A 20,656-nucleotide genomic window follows, 5' to 3' on the forward strand; every position below is an offset into this window, starting at 1 on the left:
AGCGAGTATCTGCCAAAAAACTAACTTTAAGGCAATAATAATTTGCTGTGATTGTTCCTTCCCAGCTGTAGGAATGTTTAAATTGCAATGCTAAATGGGGATATAGCCTGCAGCTTTCGTAGAGATACTGTAAGAGGAATATGACCCTACAGTCCTGGTTGCAAAACGAAGAGCCCATCTGAAGATTCATCCGACTATTGAACTGGATGCTAGTGTTGTTTTACAACAAAAGGCTCGTGTTTCCTGTGCTCCGCAGCACCTGTGAAGAATCTCGTATACAAAAATTGCTAAGAGGTGATCCCAGTTTTGTGGAAAAGAGAGGTAAAAAACCCCAAAACTTTTTCTTAAAGTGACTCTACTTTCTTTGAAGCAGGTTCCTTCAACTTACCTGGCTCACAGCTGATGTGCTGGGGACCAATACTAAACACCTGAAGATAAGTGACAAAACCCTTGCAGAGTGTTCGCAACAGTCCTACTGTGCTCCCACTGAAGACACCTCTGGTTTTGGAAACAAAAGTTGGGCCACAACTGAATGTAATGTCTCAATCTATCCTCTCTTAAGAAGTTATTCTACCCTCTCTCCCCAGCTAATCTCTCTACACCTGGGTGTTTTAATAAAATATTTGCACTAGCATTAAGGAGATGACTTTGGATTGTTCTGCTTTAGGTGTTAACTGCACTTTCTTTTCCTCACAGCCCTCTTCCAAAGCAAAGGAGGAGAAATCACTATGCTAGAGCGCTGCAAATCAACTAGTGATGCTAATACTTTTAATTCCACAGCCTGAGAAAATTTCTCTGTAAGCCAATACTCTTGTGTAGAATACATTTATATACCCCACATACATGCACTCTGCATATACATGTGCATGCATGTTTATTAATGACACAGTATATAATTCACTTATAAAATTTTCCTACATTAAATGGCAGCTTCTAAGGAAAAAAAATGAATCATTTTTAGACCATAAACTGTATCAGCAGCTGTCAAAAATGGTAATCTTTGCTCCAATCAAGTTACATGTTATATACTTTATTAGTAACATATAAAGGTAAGGAATGATGCCATCCACATATACACATACGTGCAATATTGCAATCAGAGAATATTCATAACGAATTTTTAATGTTCTCTTGAAACAAAGAATGGGACACTAACAAAACCAAAATATTACAGCAAAAATTTTTGCTATCTTGATGAGAAGAACAAAGACACGAGCAGTAAATAACGGGTCTTGCATGAAAATACATTTCTCTTAGGAATATTTTTTGCTTAATACATTCTAGTTCATGCATTAACATCACTTCTCCCTCCTCACAGACTTCAGACCAAATGGGGGGGGGGGAATCACATGGGATATGGTAACTTAGCTTGTGGTCTCTGAATCATTAGTAGCCTATTACACTTAAGAAGGTGGTACATACATGTATTGAAAGACAGCAACCAGAAAGGTCACACGTTCCCATTCACACAGGAAAACTCATGAGTTCACAGAATGGAAAATGAAAGCAATAAATGCTTATAGCTTAACCCAGTTTCACTTGGTTGTAGATGCACAAGATAGTACAAAGATTTCTCAAAAAGCATTTTTTCATTAGGCAACATGGGCTGGCAGCTCTAATTACACACTCCAGTGATTGTCTCTGAAACAACAGACTGTCTTGAACAGAAGAGATGACCAAGAGGATGAAGTTAGGAAAGCCCTATTAACCTGAAATGATTTATATGTATTCTTCCTACTTCTTCTCTTGTTTTTTCTTCCTCGTAAAACATGAGCATTCAGCAGCAGAAAAGAGATGCTATTAAAGACAAGCACCCATCTACAAAATAAATGCTCTGAAGGACTCATCTACCAAGCTGAAGAAGAAAGCTCTCAATTGCAGCAATTCCAGACTATGCCTTACAAGTCTGATATTTTCACACCCAGCCAACAGAAACAAGGCCATGTTAGGAATCCTAAGTAAAAATGGGTCAATGTTCTCTGGGTCTCTCCCACTGAAGTTAGCAAAAGTTTAACAGATTCTGGAAGAAACAAAGAAAAATGGGTTATTTTAAAGGCTGATCTCTGAATCTTGTAGTTGAAATTTAGCAATTACACACGTTGGTGGGCCCCTGGGAACTTTGGGGCAGCCCCCTTGCTTAAGCTCACCATTACATGAGTTCTCTTGCAGCCTCTAGAGTTCTCTTGAAGCACTTAAAAGAAAAGCAAATTGAAAAGCAAAAGCTGATGCGTGGGATTGGGATGCCTCTCCTCACTTGGTTTCCCACTCCATCCTCTCACAGTTGACATGTAATTCCATTCATTAAACAATTACCTCTTTAAGCAGGTACAATTTTTAGCCCCCACCTCTACTCTTACTGGAGGGCTGAGCCAGAATCTCAAGGCTAAGAGAGTCAGAAACCCTATTTCCAATTCCAGATGGATGTTTGATTGGGTGGATGTTGTTTTTAAACAAAGAAAAATTAAAAGCAAAAAAACCAAAGCCCCAACTACCCCAAATTTATTTCTGCCATGAGCTAGAACCTTGGTTTCTTGACAGAGAGATAATAAGATTATTGCATAAAATACTGGTTTGTTCTTTATTTGCTCTTTATTTCGCTGCTGAGCCTTTTATTTAAATATTTTATTGTTGCCTGGAAATAGCTCACAGGTTTCCAACTTTCAAGCTCCTTTTAGAGGGAGGATGTAGATCCAGGACATAATTAAGCCTTCATTATTAGGAATATTTTCTTTTCAGAGACCCAGCAGGGTTTCCAGCATGCCAAAATCTTGTTTGGACCTTTTCAGAGGGTAGCCAAGTAATTTGGCAGAAGATAAACACAAGGAGCCAGAAGGGCTAGAATATTTTTTGAATAATCAGCTGAACATAACTAAAGAAACTGGAAACTAGTAGTGAAGAAATCAATTAAAAAATAGATTTTAAAAAGAAAGAAAAAAGCTCAATCTTTGAATTTGAACAGTGCGTACCAGACATCTCAGAAAGCATTCTGGATACTGCCAAAGACTTTCTATTGGACTTTTGGAAACACTTCCCCAAAATTGCAAAAGTATCTCGTTAATATTTCTCAACAGCAGAAGTACAAAGCAACCACAGGCCATGAGCACAAGTATTTACTGAATCCGTATCTTGCTGAAGAATGTATATATTTTGGCACGCATTATTATCTTTTTTCCAAAGGGAAAAGCCACCCACAGATATCAAAAGGCAGGAACTTTCACTTTGCTCACTCAGGCTGAAAACATGTACATCCCTTGATGGGGCAGCTTATATTACAGCAAGTCATTAAATGTAAAGAACTGACATAATGAAAGCATCTCTACTGCTACCCCTATACTCTTGCCTGCCATTTGAATATCTATGAGTTACTTTTCCTATATTCAGCTACCTCACCAGAAGACTCTTCTCGTAGAGCTCGCCTCTCCAGGAGCAGCAAGGTGTACCCATTTCTCTCTAGCACTGGACCTGGCAAAGAGACATAGACCCTTTTTGGAAAGGAGAGTGTTCCAAGAATGCTTAGCTTATTCTGATATGTATATTGCCGTTCAGTCTTCCCATGTCTGAAGCATTTATCATACAAAATGTTAAATCAAGATCATCAAGTTTAGCAGCTAAGTTTAGAAAGTTTACAGGGTCCTTTTTATATAAAAGGATCCTACAAATGAATCTACAGAGACACAAGAAAAAGAAAAGCGCTTAACGATACTTATCATCCTGAAAGACTATCTTGGAGTTAAAAAGTTCCCCATACCCAACTGTAACAATCCGTGGAAAACTCTCAGTAGGATTCCTTCTGGGTGGCACTACATTTGTGGGAACTCAAAGAGACGGCATCATTGATGGTACTGAACCTGCAGGCTCAGCTTGAAGACTGCTAAAGCTTAAATGTTTGCAAAAAGTCCGCTAACTCAGGTCTGACTTTTTTCAGTAGTAGTAGGGCCTCAGTATTATTGTAGTGTTATCAATTCTGTAGGTGTGTAGACAGAGCACAAGGTAAAGGAGAATACTTTCAGAAGCACTGTTGTGAGAAATCCGCATCCCAAATTCAGATAAATATAACACAAGGTGAATGTTAATGAAGTCTGCTCCTTTTGTAGCTAAGATGCACGACATAAACAGCAAATATTTCAAAGTGAGACATCACTATTTTCCTTTCAGTCATCCTTACAGATTTTAACAAACTGCAAAAGACAGTATTTAAGTTATACGAGCACAAAAATTTCATGAGACAAATGATACAATTCATAACACAGAGAAATAAATGCAAAAAAGGATAGAACACATTTTCTGATACTCCACAAATATTCAGAGGAGGTTTAACACACAAAATGGAGTTTCTTCAGCAGCACTGATTAAACTCAAGATGAGGCAAGGATCTTCTTTACAAAGTAAAGGCACCAGCTCTTCGTAAACACATACTCCTCTCACTTTAACTGAGAAAGCACTCAAAATATTCCATGGAGGCAACCTGTGTGGTAGCATTCCATTGCCTAGAAATACTTCACAGCATAGATGTCAAAGGCCTTTCTCTTCCTTTTTACTGTATTTAATAAGAAATGTTTTTTCTTCAATTTATCTACTGTGAAACTCTTTAAATCTCCCTGGAAATGTTACAATGAATCTGTAAGACAGTGTTTCCTCTTATCTGCCTTCTGATATCTATCAAGAAGTTTCAAGGCAAAAGAAATGGCAGATGCCAGTATGAAACACACACGTTTCCAGTCATCTCTTGTTTTCAGTATTGTGCTATAGACAGTTTCCCAGAAGAAACCATTGGCTTATATTAAAAATACAGATACATTTAAAAAAAAGCAACTTGTGAACATCCTCTAGCTGTGCAGCTACCTACTCTCTGACTTTTCAAATGCATTAGCAAAGACTGAACAAGAAAAGAGTATTAAATACTTCTGATCATTGACAACTGTACTTCAGGATTCCAGATTTTTTCAAGTATGCATCCTGAATGTGCATGTCTCCCTAGCATGGAGAGTATTCACACAGTTCTTTACTAATGAAACTGCAAAACTTGAAAACTGTTAAAATAAATATTCCATACAAGGGTGAATTATTTGCATCCTGGGCAAAACGAATGGAGCATCTTCATAGTTTCCACCGCACAAATATCACCAATATCACCAAACACATTTTACTACTCATACACACAAATCCAGTGATTACACTAATTAATATTGTTCAGTATCCAACCAAACTTGTGCGTTTCTAAGTCACCTTCTTTCAGCTTTATAAAGCTGACTGAATTTTTAATGTAGTACTTTCAGGTTCTACAGGACTGTCAACTGGTACCTGGAGAGGGGAAAAAAAAAAAAAAAGCAGGAATTAAGCTGTTACTCAGCAGAAGCTATTTCCAACCTCAGTATTCTTGGGTAATTATTAGGCTAGACTCCAACAGTATATGTAGTTAATGAGTCAAATTAGGCATTTAAAGAAAGCCTTATTTTCCCTTCTATCTGTAATGAAAAAAAAAAGCAACCAAAAAACCAAGAATTGAGTTTCTTATTATAACTCCAAAATATATATTTACTGCATATAGATATTTATCACATGGAGATTAACTTTCAGGTTTTTTTCTCCATTACATTTAAACACGGTAGAATCTTGATGATCAAGATTTGGTATCAAAGTGCTATTGTACCTTATTAACATAGGCAGCTCTCAAATATTTATGGTAATATCAGGGCAAGGACTCCAGGGTTTTTTTTATATCCTGGCTAATATAAATGAAGTTGTGTGACCATCTAGGCTAATTAACAAGGTGATAACAGAAAACAGACAAGTCATGGACCACTGCCTAGAGTCAGCATGTACACCCCTGAGATAGCCCTGACCCAGGCTGCTAAACCCACAGGATGCCATACTGTGCACACACAGCTGCACAGGTTTCAGGTTCAAGTTGCTCATATAGCACCAGCTTGGAAGTTTCTGAACCTTATGCAGACACTAACTGCGTGCACCTGATCGCAGATGATCAAAAGCTGCTATATATATGTATGCAAGACACCTACACATAAGAAGCGTGACCAAGGATCTTGCAATATCTGACTCCAAAAAGCTGTTTCATTATCTTGATCCAAATGATCAAAAAACCCACAGCACTGAAGAAAGTTTCCAATGGCAGCCTTATTTCTACTAGTAACTGTGATAATTTGGAAAAGCTGCTGAAACATGGTCTTAGGACCTCCTGAACAGCAGAAAGTGCTACCCTCACTCTTCATTTAAATTGAGAGGGTGCTCAGCAGAACAGACCCAGCTCTTCATGCAGCACAGTATAGAAACTGCAGCATGACTTCTGTTCATCAGACACTGACTTCACTTAAAGGGACTGCAGGTATTTTAAATAAAATATGTAGTCTATAGCACAGCCTCCTAACCCAATACACAAAACAGCTTCACAATTTACAATGCTACCTGCAAATAGGAAAAAGCAAGATTCAAGCAACAAAATCAGAGATTAATATTAGCCACTTAAAATTCAGGAAAATCTGAGAGCAGAATGTCTTTCAGTTTTTTTTCATAGAAGCTAAGGTGAGAAGCAGATATCTGAGGGCAGCATCCCACGTGGCTCTGTTGTTCCAAAACCGCAAGGAAACAGTCATACTATAAGTTTTTGTCAATTACTCTTTTGCTGTTAATTTTATTATGCCAACAGAAGCCAAGCATTCAAGTATGACAATACAATCACGGTAAAAGAGTCACCACTTACAGCTTTAACATCCAAATTCATAATCCCCGAATTCACATTGTGTCTTCGCAAATCTGATTTTATTAAGGCTGAAACAAAACAAAACAAAAAGAAAAAAAAAAAGAAAAAGAGAAAGGTGGTTCACAACTTTGCAATGACAAGCCTTTCAAGGGAAATGTTTGTACAGTGCAAGCACATAGAAGCTGCTTTCAACACATATTCAAAACACCTGTATTCACCCTTGCAATTTGAACTTACTGACAATTTGAACTTGCTCCTCACAAAGCACACACAGAAAATGACGATAAAAGCTTTTAAACCATGAGTACTTAAAGCAAAGCTTGATGGTTTTAGCACTTTCAGCACATTTGTAAGTACCAGCATGCGTAAGTCACTTGTACAGTTCAGGAATACATCAGCCATTTCTTGCATTTGGAGAACTACAAACTGTCTCCATTTATGTATTTGTTTACATTTACTATCTTACTCTGGAGATAGACATCTGCCTCAAATTCAAGACATGACCTAAGAAATGGGTGACAGATGGCTGTCCATATATTAGTAACATCGTCCTTAAAACAAAGGGGGTGCACACAGCAAGTATTTAAAGTGAAAAACAAAGCAAAAAAACCCAAACCAAACCCTGCACTTATAACCTCTGTCAGCCCAGACAGAAAGCCACATATTTAAATCCTGGATGTCCAAGACATCTGAAAACTACCCAGAAATTAACTATCTCAAAAAAACCTCCCCATTTTTACATTAAAGAGAAATCATTACTTACATTTCTGATTAATTACCTGTTAAGATAATGCCTACAAAAATCCAAGCACAAAGAAAGAGGTTTCCTGCACGAGGACTGTAGTCTGTTGTGAGTTTTCCTTGAACAAGTGTAAAGACAATTCCAAATATCTATAAACAAACAAGTCACTTCATCAGGATCACATAGAAAAGAGCCATCACTCTACCTTGCAAAGTTTCAGGTCACATCTTACAGAAGCCAAATTTAAAAAATTAAGTCTACAGCAACACAACAGAGACTTAACAGCCAAGTCTAAGAAAGCCTTCTTAGATTCAAGCAGAGTGGCCTTCCTGAACATTACTTCACTTGAAGAAATAAAATGATATAACCTGTGCTGATGCATTAAGGAGACCTGAAGAAGTGCCTTCAGACTCTGGGTATGTAATTTCCACAGCAAATTCAAACCCAAGTGGGAGATAGCCAGTCATGAAGAACCTGTTGAAGTAGAGAGTAAGAGGATGACAGGTATGGCCTTCATCTATTACTACAGCTAAGAAAATCAAACATGAACACATGGTATTATGAATTAGCTGGTATTCTGAACTGTCTGTTTTCAAGACCTAACATGATTCAATACTTGCTTTGTCTGCTTCGTTCCCCTGACCTCATCCAACAATTTTAGCCATACATCTCTCTTTTTAGGACAAAGATGTTTTAACATATTTGTCCTGTTTCCCATAACCACCTGCATACATATGAAACAACCTCGTCTGACCAGTCCACAAGCCACTCCATAATTGAAGCCAATTACTTTCAAATGAAAGACATACACGAACTTCATCATTTCATCAGCCCAAACATCCATGCTGGAGGACAAAAAGAGACCATCAGTAGGGAGTGAGGCTGGACGTGGAAGAAGCTGAGGGTACCAATGGGTGACAGGAAGAGCAGGGGCTGAATGCAGTTGAGATTGGTCAACTAGTTTTTAAACTGAAACTCTCAAGACATTTCTGGCTCTACCTTGACTGCCGTGTCTGGACACAGCACCATTTCCTCAGCACCTTTGGGGGCTCTTAGATTATGTATCTATGAGAAGTGCTCATGCTCTTCTGAGCCAACAAAGCACCCAACATAGCATGTTGCTCAGGCTATCAAAACATAGATTAATCAAAATGCACAGAAGCCAGTCTTCCTAGATTTGCTCAGTTAAACTCTAATCACTTATCCACTGGACAACAGAAAGATTCAGCTTTACTGCAGACAGCTTTTTGAATTGGAACCAAACAAATTGACCACATACAGACTTCTGTTAGCTTGTCCTGGTTTCAGCTGGGATGGAGTTAACTGTCTTCCTAGTAGCTGGTATGGTGCTATGTTTTGAGTTCAGTAGGAGAAGAATGTTGATAACACTGATGTTTTCAGTTGTTGCTCAGTAGTGTTTAGTCTAAAGTCAAGCATTTTTCAGCTTCTCATCCCCAGCCAGCGAGAAAGCTGGAGGGGCACAAGCAGTTGGCACAGGACACAGCCAGGGCAGCTGACCCAAAGTGGCCAACAGGGTATTCCATACCATGTGATGTCATGCCCAGTATATAAACTGGGGGGAGTGGGGGCAGGGGGAATCGCCACTCAGGGACTAATTGGGTGTTGATCGGCGGGTGGTAAGCAATTGCACTGTGCATCATTTGTACATTCCAATCCTTTTATTATAATAATGATAACAACAACAGTAAGTTTCTTCTTTTCTGTTCTATTAAACCGTTCTTATCTCAACCCACGAGTTTTACTTCTTTTCCCGATTTTCTCCCCCATCCCACTGGGTGGGGGGGGAAGTGAGTGAGCAGCTGCGTGGTGCTTAGTTGCTGGCTGGGGCTAAACCACAACAAGCTCCATAAAAATGTTAAATGAAATTCACTGAAAAATGAGTTACTTTCAGTTTATTCTGATGTAACAGAAGGTGAAACCCTAGTAAGCCCTATCTGTACTGTGAGCTATAGGCATAGGTTGAGAGCACAGCAACAGAATATACAGCAGACTCATTTAGTTAAACAATTAAATATTGTTTCTGAACAGAACTGCAGTAAGTCTTCTAGTGCTCTTTAATTGCTCACCCAAGTACTCCTCCAGTCACGAACACTACTATAAGGTATCCGAGGTCCAGGGTAAAAGTAAATACCAGCAACCCAATGAAAGAGAGAACGTAAACAATCAAAGTAGTTTGCCTGCAACCCAACAACAACAAAAAAATTAACATTGTTAACATAGGGTCATAGCACATTGCTGAAGCATGGAAGAGTAATATAAACATTACTTACTCTCTAACAACTGACATTCTACAGCTGTAAAGTTTGCTTCATGTAATTCTAACTCAAACATGTCACACAATGAGAATGTATCCCTTCCCGAACTCTTTATTGCCTTGGTTATAGACTGCTTCGCTCAAGGCTAAAAAGACTTACTCAGACTCTCAAAGAGTGGACAATCACAGCAGATACTATTACCTTAAAATTATTTTAGTTCTCCGCTATGTTGTACCTCTTGGCCATTCTGCAGCGCTGCCCATTATACAATACACGAGCAGCCAAATCGATCACTATTACCAATAAAAGTCAGCCTAAGAGGCAAGTCAAACAAATCTCATTCCAATGTTCTACTTATTTTAAATCTGGAATAAGGGATATCATCCAAAATATTAAAGCACACATCACTTATTTATAAGCCAAAACACATGCAGAAACAAAGTCAATCTACAGCATTAACATCCATTAGGTTTCTAGAGCTCTTGCACATAATGTACTAAGAGTCACAGGGGAGAACTACTCCACCGCAAGCAGTGCTCCAGGGCACTGCTCACTCCGGAGGGGCACCACACCATGGGTGGTGGACCCAGGAGCTCCTACCCCAGAACATAGTTCTGCTCCATGGTCATCCCCAAATTAAAGCAAATATTACGCTTACTAATAGGACCAGGAGTAGTATATAAAAAAATGAGAATCCATCAACTGCCCATTTTACAAAACCAGGCAGAGTAGATTTTGAGCCTTTATGATTTCCCAGGAGAAGGAGCCCACTGGGCCACCTGGCCACTGTATGTAAGACATACAGTGCTTTCCTTGTTAGCCTTACACTCCTGAAGAGACAGGAGTAGATGGAAAACCCCTTCGCATCTTTGCATTCTCCGCTCTTACTTCTTTTGGCCAAGAACCAGTAAGAGTCTCAAGCTTTTCCCGTAGCCTCAGAAACTAGTCTCTACCAAGGCCGCTAAAAGATCAGGAGTGAACTGCATTTTATCATCAGTTCACTTCAGCCCTTACGTTGCAATATTTCTCTAATGCAATTGCACCGCTTTCCTACCCCTAGCCCCATACATGCCTACCCACACTTACTTGTATGTTTTAGTGTAATCCAGCCACAAACCACAAATAATCGAACCCACCATTCCTGCCACCACCAGTGTCAAGCCAATTCTCCCAGCGTTCACTTCTTCACCCTTTCAACAAATATTTATATGGTGCTCATTAATAACTTGCTTCCACTCAGAGTCAAGTTCAGACCTCTTGGCAGTCATAAGCGCAAACAAACATTCCTATGACTCCCATAGCTGTATGGTGCAAGAAACTGTAGGGGGGTATAAAGGAAACCAAACGTCTGAGCACACATAGCACCTACATAATAATAAAAATCACCTCTGAAAATGTACGGTAAAAAAAAAAAAAAAATACAAAGACGATCCAAGAAACTTACCTCATAATGAGTTACTACCATCTGGTTTAATAACGTGGAGACAGAATAAAACGCCCCTGTCATAATACCTGCAGTACCAAAAGAAAAGCTTCAGTCATTCCAGGTGTAGCCACGCAGATTTGGTACCCTAAAGAGTTAATCTTCTGATATTTAAGACTCGCATCAGAGGCAAAACCTTTTATCTGCCAGGTAAAATCTCTTCACCAGACCTACATATGGTATTTTGAATCCTGCCGGACTTGCCAGCACTGGCTGTTGAGTAAGTAAAAGCTTGACACTCCCTCCCACATAGAAAATCACCACCACAACTAAAACTCGATGTGTTTTCGGCACACATTTGAACTGTTCTGCCAGACTACAACCAGAGAGCATCACTTACCGTAACTGATCAGCAAAAGTACAAATGGAATATTTTTGAACAAGTTAATAATCGACTGCTTGTAGGAGTAATCCTCGGGAGGCATGGTTTGCAGGACTGCTTGAGAGTGACTAGGAGGGTATTTGGGCTTTTCTTCAAACACTGGTGAAAAAGAAGGAACAATTTTGACTTGTCTTCACCAGACTAATGCTTTTTCTTTTTGAAGTCTCTCGGTTTCATGAATTTCAGAAGATTAACTTGTGGTTTTTAACACTTCCATGAAAAAAATATTCTAGATTTTCTCATGGAAGAATCAAGTCACAGCCACAAAGGATGTGCTAATTATTCGGTCACATCTGATTGCTACCAACGTATGGTCAAAGACAGACTTTATCTGCAATGTGTCTAGAGCTTTGTATCTGAATTATAAGACTAACAGAGAGAGACTTCAAATTACATCATAATGTCCTTGTAGCAAAAAGTCTAAGTGAACTAAATATTCTGAAAGAGGTCACTCCACGTGAAGCACGACATACAGTAAACTGGTTGTTGCTTAACCCTGGCGCAACAGGTAAGTGAACACAAGTAAACTCGAGAAAATATAACCTCAACTACTTTGAGCAAAATCAAATTTTAAGTGAGATGTTGTAAACACTCCCTATGGTCACCATTTAAATTACAGGAACGGAAAACTTACCAACTCCTGTTAAGAAGAACAAAAGCGTGGACACTATTGCTGTTCCATAGAACATGATGCTGATGTTATGTGCCATTAGATTGATATCGTCAGGTGTATTTGGAACCAAAACAGGAGGCAACAAAAAGCCAATTGCAGTGCCAAGCTGGAAAGCAAGAAAAGAAAACCAAAAATCATTTCCCTGGGAACATAAAAATTAACAGAATTGAAAAGCCTTACCAGGTAGAAATCAGAATTTATATCATAATAAGTATTAATAAAACTATGAAGGGCAAGTGTTCCTTTAGTATCATACTCCTGAGCCATTCGCTCTCAATGACATTTCACAATCAGGTCTTCCATAACTCAGGTTTTAACCTTTTCATTTCTAAATTAAACTACAATACTACACCTAGTTGATAGCACATTTAACAACTAAGCATTAAGGAAGTTTTTTTGCAGAAGAATCTTTCACAGGAAAATACTGTGCATGCACATAAATTTGTATCGGTCATCCTGCAACTGAAGGCCTAGAGATGACAGAAGTCTCCAGCTACTCTTGTAGAAAGGGTCTTCTCTTTTTCTCAGTCAAAATCCTCCACTTGATGTCACGATCCTGCCGCTACAGTAACAAAGACTGACATGCAAGGTTTACTGCAGAACTGATAGAGCAGAGAAGAGCAAGAGAAAAGGAGCATCCTTATTAAGGAACACAAAACCAAAACCTACATCTGCAATTATTGCTAAGGAAATAAAGAAAAAAAAAAAAAAAAATCACAAAATGAAGTAGTAGTGGGTTTGTATCTGTAGTCAATTCCAACGTAGCAACTGATTTTGTATTAAAAAGGGACAAAAAAACGAGGACTGAAATTTTGCGTATATATATATATATATATATAAAGCATTTTAAAACATGAAGGAACAACAGTCTTGGACTACTCTCCAATTTATCTCTGCTGCTCTTCCAAAACTAAACTGCGTTTTAAAGTATTAGAACAATTTTTTTTTTTTAACTAAAAAAAAAAAATCTGCTTCTATTTCAGGTAAAAGAATAAAATAAAAAAGAGCACCAAAGACTGTTAGAGTAGTAAGTCCAACACTCAGAAAGTACTTAAATTAAAGGTGTGCCAATGTGCTTACAAAGCGCCCTTTGTGCATATGCCTGATGAGGGTTTTGCTGCCTCCCCCGCCGCATCAGATTTACACAGTATCCAGTGCTCATCTGAAGAGTTTGTCCCTTTTTATCCTCACCCTTCAGTATATGAACCCTACAAACATGAACTGAGTACACAACTACTCTTTTTCTTAAGGTATGTTTTTTCCTCCCCCAGTGTGAGTCAATACTGTACTCGCAATATTCCAAGAAAGTCAAATGACACCATTTTTCACTTGTTACATCTAGAGAGGTTAAGGCCAGAAGGATTGAGAGTTCCAATGAGTCTGGTGTGCCCAGTTTAAGATGCTGAATAGTAGTGGAAATTTAGCACTCCTCACAACCCTTGATGGGTACATCACCGTGTTCCCAGTGATTTGTTTCAGCTGCAAATGGTCAGCATCTCAGGAAATAACGGGTGCAATCTGATTTTTGATAACTACTCTGTCCCTCCTCTGCCTGCGGTCTCAGCCCTGTTTGCTGTAGCTCTGAAGTTATGCAAAATATCTGATAATGACCAACAGCCCAGTTGATTATAGCAACCCAATTGTTACACAGCTCACTTTACGCAATTAAACAAGTACAGCGAGACTATATTGTAACGCATATGGAGAAATGAACTGCATTGGAATATATAGACAACATTACTTCTAACTTCCAAGTGCCTAATTTGTCATTTCACTACTCTTTCAATCTAGCTTTTGAGAGGTTTGTGTTTTTTTTTTAAGAAAGCAAAAACTGAGAACAGAGAAATTCTATTGTCTGACACCTCATCAATCTTCATGGGTCACAAGCAGGACTGGGATCTTAAGACCTATGTAGCACACAGGTCTGAGCTAGCAGGGTACAGCACAGCTGCAGAATAAGCCATAATCCTTTGCACAGGACTGCCAGAGGGAGACGAAATACACTTTGTCAGTGCATTTCACAGGTGTTTCCCTGGCAGAGGGCCATCAAGCAGGTTGGCACACTGAGATCAGTCCTAGCTTCTGGAGGGGAATGTGCTCCAGAAACAACTAAAGTTTATTGTGTTCATACCTCTGTTCTCGTTTTCCTTGTCCATCTTCCTCATGGCTCCCATCCACACAATCCCTGCACTCCTGCTCCTGTCCTGCACCACTTCAACCCCCCCGTATCTCAGCATCCAAGCAAAGCATCAGTTTCAGACTCAAGTTGGATCCTTGGCACCGCACTGCAGAACTGAAATCCCAGTAAATCCTTGCTACCGGGAGGACCGGTGCCTGTCAGGAAGAGCGGAAATTTAGCTGCCAAAGAAACCTTTAACCTGATTCTGGGACACAGAAGCAGAATTTTAGCTCAACTACTAAAACAACCAAGCAACAACCCCCAATCTCTTCAGTCCAAAAGGGACAGTTGACTTGTCCACTGGAAGACTGCAATGCAAAAAAATTGTTTTGGAAAACCGTTGGGAAAACTATAAACAGCCAGGTATGAGCTAATGAGCAACCCTAACTGTAAATATGTAATGCTAATATTACTGCTGTAATGATCCAAAGTGCACAAACATAAATCATTAGACTCACATGAGGAAAAACAAATCTCCTGTTACCTTAATCAAACCGTACCTACGACCTCAGCCTGTGCCAGCGATGTTGATTGGAATCTTAACGTTTTGTTGGCACAAAAAAGCGGGGACAGTGGCAGGGGGCGAGAACAAGGCTATGGGAGGAAAAAAACCATCAGTATCATATCTCCACCCGTGCTTTCAGATACGCCTGTTCCAGCTCTCTGAAACTGGCCGTGACCAGGGAGATCGAGGAAATCTGTGACTCAGTTATCAGCTCCCCACAGTGACGTGAGCCCTTGCAGTATTACAGAAAACTTCATGAGTCACCAAGGCATTGACTACTGCCACTTAGTGATTTGAGGCCGTATTTTAAAAAGCAGGAACTAATATATGCCGGCACTGGGGCTCTCCATGGAAGTCCATGTACTTCACCCCCCTCTGGCTGGGGGTGGATTCAGTCAGATGAACGATGCCAAACACAAGGAGAAGAGAAAGCAGAGCAGGATGACTTCCAAGAAGGGTCTCAACCGATGGACTCCAGGCAGCCGAGAGAAGCGCGCGAGCTGCTGCACACCTGCCGCACGGCCAGCGTCCCGCACAGCGAGGCCGGCTGGGCAGGGCGGGACGGGACGTAGCATCACCTCCGCGCTTGCCCCCGCTCCGTCCCTTCTCCTGTCTCCAGCGCTGCGCCGCAACCATTTCTCCGGGAATGCCTTCTCCCCCCTGACCGACTCACGTTTAGATCGGCGCCGCGCCAAACGCTAAGGCAGCCCGCTTCCCCTCCGCCCCTACCTGGTTGCCCAGCACGGCCACGGCGCAGGCGGTGGAGACCTCGGTGGGGCCGAACCAGACGGAGGCGATGCGCGAGGGCAGCCCCAGGATGAAGACCTGGGCGACGGCGCAGACGGCCTGGGCCGCCAGCGTGAGAGGGTACCGGCCGGGGGCCAGGCTGGCACACTTGAGCCAGGCGCCCAGGCCGTTGAGGCCGGCGCCCAGCAGGGCGGTGAGGCGCAGGCCGCAGGCGTCCAGCAGCCAGGTGGCGGGCAGGATGAGCGGCACGTAGGCCACCATGTAGACCATGGAGAGCCAGTCTATCTGCGTGAAGGAGACGCCGTAGAAGCCGGCGAAGACGTTGCTGAGGATGCTGTACTGGATCCACTGGAAAGCGTTCACCAGCGAGTAGCAGCTGAAAACGGCCAGCACCGCCAGCCGCCGCCGCGACAGGCGCGTCTCCGGCCGGCCGCCGGCCGCCGACAGCATGGCCTCGGCCTCGGCCGCCCGCTCCCCGCCGCCCGCCGGGGCCGCCCGCCCGCCGTCCTCCGCCTCCTTGCCGGGGAGGAAGCCGTTGCAGCGCTGCAGCGGGGGCACGGCGGCGGCCGCCGGCATCTCTCCGCTCTCCCCCTCCGCCTCCTCCTCGCCGCCGTCCTCCACCATCTCGGCCGTCTCGCCGCCCAGCTTCCGCGGTGGTAGCGCCGGCGGGCGCAGCCCGGCTCTGCCTGGCAAGGTCACTCGCCTCCGGATCTCGGATCCCGCCTCTGCTCCCGCTCCGCCGCCGAGACCACGCCGCCGCCGCCGCCGCGCCCCGCCCCGGCGGGGAAGGGAGGGGAGGGGAGGGGAGGGGCGGAGCGGGCGGCGGCCCCGGGAAGTTGGGGCGGGGGTGGGGGGGTCTCGCCGGGCGGGGCGCGTGTGGGTGTGCGTGCGTGCGTGCGTACACACGTACGTACACACGCGGGCCCCCTTACAGTCTTTTAAAGCGAACCGAGAAAGGCTGTCCGTGCGCGTGACCGAGAGCCACACGGAGGCGGGAGTGATGCCGGCAGTGCCCACGACCCCCCCGAGGAAGGAGCAGCACAGTCTCGTTCCTGTCCTCGCGTTCTCGGCCGGCGCATCCTACGCAGGCAAGGCCGAGGGGTGCCAGCCCTGCGCGGGGCGGCCGCTGCCTCGCCTGCCTCCCCCGGCCACGGCGCAGGCTCCATCGGCCGCTGCGCCGGGGCCGCACGGGCCGCGCCGCTGCCAGCACGTTCAGGGAAAATCAGCGGCCTTCCCCTGCGGTAGTAAGGTTTGTCTCTGCCCTGCGGCGGTGCGGAGAAACGTACTGAAGCGGCCGGAGGCGGGCGGGCAGAGGCGGAGGCCCGGATCGCGGCGGAGGGTGGCCGGGACGGGTGCGCGGCGAGGGGCTGCGCGGCCGCCCCTGCTCCTCGTTGCCGCCAGAGCCGCAGGCGACACGTTCCCCGTTTCCACTCGACCTCCGAAATTTGAATCCGCCCGCACCCCAGAAAACCGGCCGTCTGGCTCACGTGCGGAGGCGGTTCGGCATCACTTCAGCAAGCGATCTTCGCTCAAACCCCGCTCCGTACGCGTCTGCACAGGAGCAGTGTCTGGCAGCCCCTGCCACGGTTCGTAATTCTGCTGCCGCAGACACCCCGCCCTTATAAAAAGACAGACTGTTCTCCAAAGAGCATTAGGGAAATACAGAAATATTTAAGTTTGTTAGCGGCGTTAGAAGTATTTTACTGGCTTCCGTGGGAAGTCACTTAGCGTGTGGCCAGCAAGTAACACACTGCACATTGTTCACAGACATGTCAGAGCCTAATCAGATCCGTGTCTGTGTGGTAGATGCGCTTAGCCCCCAGTCTGAAATTCCCTCGCTAATTACAAGTTGGTATTTTACTTAAGATCAGGTGATCAATGTAAGCCACAGTTCCTGATCTTATTTGCAGCATGAATAATAATACGGACACATACTTCAAAATATTAATCTGGCTATGTTTGCTTTCCCTGAGCACTTAGCTGAGCAACTGTAGTGATGATTGCAGGGACCAGGGATTTTTAGAGACTACTAGAAGTGAATCCTGAATTTGCAGATCTCAGGTGTGTGTTAGAAACCTGCTTTTTAAAAATAAAGTTACCTGTGTCAGATTCAGGCCCTTCTTGCCTCTTTCTTTCATGCCAAGAAAAAGCCTGATTTACTTTTACTTGGCCTGTGTAAGATCAGATGCTGAGTAAATTCTTCTGAATTCCTGTGCCTGACATTACACTTCAAATGCTACGGGCTGTAGCAATGAAGCCCGCCTTTTTTAAGACAGGAATTCAAGAGGAGGTGTAGTGGGAACTGAAACAAGCATTACCAAAGCAACAGAGTAGCCAGCTTTCACTTTAGGAACATATGTCAGTGTTACACGTTGGTACAAATATGCTGAAAACACACCTGAGACAACGTCTACGCTAGTACTTCCATAGCAGTGCCCATTCACGATCACTGGGACCTAGTCATCCACACTGCTGGACCGGTACAGCAATCCCTGGCACAGGCTGTGGGTTGGCCTTGAGGCCAGGGAAAGGACCGTGGCACTTTGGTTGGGTCGTATAGATGTAGCGTTAGTGTCCTAAACAGCTCTTGTTCTTTTTAGAAGAAGGTGTAAACATCTACAGCTAATTTCATTTAACATTTTTTCCTGTTGAATTTTGGATGACCTCAAAGTCCATCCAAAGATAACATTTACTCCTTAAAAACAGGGGAAAACAGGCTTTGTTCTTCTCTCATTTTTCCTTTTCCTACTGTTAACACTCTTGGCTCCATACAGCAGGCAGAGCTGCTGCCAGCAAATTCCCTCAGTGAAAGGTTCGAATTCAGTTTGTTCTAGAATGGCCAGCACGCCTTGGGTTTCACTGCCGCAGAGCATCATCTCCTCTGTCCTCCTGACAGTTCAGCACACAGAGCATCATCTGCTTCCTGCACAAAAGAAATAACTAGACGTCAGGGAACAGTAGACAAAAAGAGGCTAAGCCTGGCAGTGGAAGGAGCACCTGGATGAAAGCTACCTCCTAGAAGGAGAGGAGACTTTTCCCAGAAAGAAATAACTTTATTTACAACAGATCAACGTGAAGACAAATCCACCTTTGCTACAGCTACGCTGATCTCGGTGAAATAAACCAGGTTGATTTTGATGAGGTACAGTCAATACAATTCCATCTTTGGTGATATTTATCTCCAGAAGTATCTTTCTAAACAAGAAAGGAAAAGGCAAATCAAATTGACAGCACCAAGGCAAGGCTCTGATACTTATCTCCTGACTTTTTACACTACTGTTATTTCATAGGTTTCACAACCATTACTTCTGATTTACACCCATTTGTTTGAGAAGCAGGGCCAAGGACATAGCTGACCAGCAAGAGTAAGTTATGGCATGACAAACATCCATTGCAGGAGTTCACTTGAAACGTCCATCCTTGGATTTTTACATTTCATGGACAATTTATTAAGCTAAAAACGGAACACTGATGTCAAGGTTTACAGCACAAGTTTAGCTTAAAACTGCCACTACCCTTTTTCCATCTACCCTCTAAATGAAAATTTAGGCTCTCCTGAATATTCCTGTTAGTGATAGAGCCAGAAATTGCTCATGTATACCCAAACATTAACAAAGTTGTTTTCCTGAATGCTGTGAAAAGGCTAAAATACATCTTATCTATCAGGCAGTCACTGGGAAGTAGCTGATACTAATTTACTCCACAGCAATTATTTTCTTGTGCCCAAATTCCAGAAGTCAGGCAGAGGCCAAGCACTCAAATTTTCAGGCTGGAGAAAGTGAAAAAGCAATTAGAAATGCAGTATCCTTATTTGTAGTGGTGTTATTGTTCCTCCTGTAGCATACGTTCCATTGAAAGAACAATGTATTTTCATAACTATTTCCAAACTTTATCTTGCAGATAATGCCATCTTTGTACAAAAAATGGCTCAGAAGGTGCCTTTTTGTTTCAGGCCAGGGCATTTCACAAAATAAAGGAAACCCAGCTATAGCGTGTTGCTTTCAGGGTCTAATTAGCTTTCTGACACTCCTACCTGGATTATTTCAGTGACATCAATTCCTAGGTAGGTCCTTCTTCCAAACCTCAAAATGGTATCTAAGCCACCCCCCCAAAAAACCCACAAGTCAATCTATCTTTGTAAAACTTGAGCCCAAGGTTAGGAGTCTGCAATGAACAATGTAGAATGTTGCCAAAATATCAACACTTATAAAATAAAACTAGAATTTTTCTGTACAGCAGGCACACAGTTAAGACTTCCATGTTTCCTTTTTTTAATGTTTCAAACTGTATGTTTCAGTCTCTAAAGGAAAAAAACCCCACCTTTATTTTATAATGCATTTAACTCTTGGTTATGATTTTCAATGCAAAAGTTGATCTCTCAATGCAGAGAAAACATACATGGCAGGAGTGCACCAGGTACTTGTCGTCCAGGCGAGTTGTTTGAACAAGAAAACTACAGCAGCTTAAGAAAGGGATTTCAGAACAAAAGATCTGAAGTTCCAACTGAGCTAGAAATGAACTGTTTTAGCAGGACATTAAACAAAACTCAATAAGCTGGACTTGAAAGAAAGTAGTTGGAGAGTCACATGTTTAAATTTCTTGATTGAAAGCTATTAGAGAATACAGGGGAAAATGTAAACATCCTCTTCCTCCTATGCAGTCCTCATTCCAGCAACATTTGCCCACTCTCCCCACAAGGTAAAGCCATAATCCCACCTGGAGTATGAGCACGTGCAACACAAGGCACTTAACTGAAATTTGTTTGTAGGTCCAGGTGTTTGTCTGGCCACCTCAATTTTGGAATATGACTGCCCACAGTAGGCACGTTTGCCAATGACCTGGATTCAATTTTTATGTACTGACAGGAATATAGAAGTATACTCTTAAGTATCAGAAAAGTTCTGAGTTTTAAAATACAGGTAATGAGCTGCTCTACTGTAAACAATAGAAA

At 42.6% G+C, this 20,656-nt stretch overlaps 1 protein-coding gene across 1 annotated transcript; it reads right to left on the reverse strand.

The window, feature by feature from the left end:
- Window positions 1-1,009: 1,009 nt before the first annotated feature.
- FLVCR1 (FLVCR heme transporter 1) lies at window positions 1,010-16,494 on the reverse strand. The gene is made up of 10 exons (XM_030035660.1): window positions 15,688-16,494; window positions 12,236-12,380; window positions 11,560-11,700; window positions 11,181-11,248; window positions 10,823-10,926; window positions 9,548-9,658; window positions 7,829-7,934; window positions 7,498-7,609; window positions 6,719-6,786; window positions 1,010-5,301 (listed from the first exon to the last, which is right to left on the reverse strand). The coding sequence occupies exons 1-10, from the start codon at window positions 16,327-16,329 to the stop codon at window positions 5,239-5,241; spliced, it is 1,560 nt and encodes a 519-aa protein (XP_029891520.1). The 5' UTR covers window positions 16,330-16,494; the 3' UTR covers window positions 1,010-5,238.
- Between the last annotated feature and the right edge of the window lie 4,162 nt (window positions 16,495-20,656).

The sequence above is a fragment of the Aquila chrysaetos genome, chromosome 13 (genome assembly GCF_900496995.4).
Source record: "Aquila chrysaetos chrysaetos chromosome 13, bAquChr1.4, whole genome shotgun sequence".
NCBI classification, from domain to species: Eukaryota; Metazoa; Chordata; class Aves; order Accipitriformes; family Accipitridae; genus Aquila; species Aquila chrysaetos.

Excerpts from the sequence above, each read along its gene's own strand:
- FLVCR1 (XM_030035660.1), bottom strand. The coding sequence starts at position 16,329 with ATGGTGGAGGACGGCGGCGAGGAGGAGGCGGAGGGGGAGAGCGGAGAG. Across the intron at positions 9,659-10,822 it reads GATTACACTAAAACATACAA|GCAAACTACTTTGATTGTTT; the intron begins GTAAGTGTGGGT and ends GTTGGGTTGCAG. Across the intron at positions 5,302-6,718 it reads TGAATTTGGATGTTAAAGCT|GTACCAGTTGACAGTCCTGT; the intron begins GTAAGTGGTGAC and ends TCCCCTCTCCAG.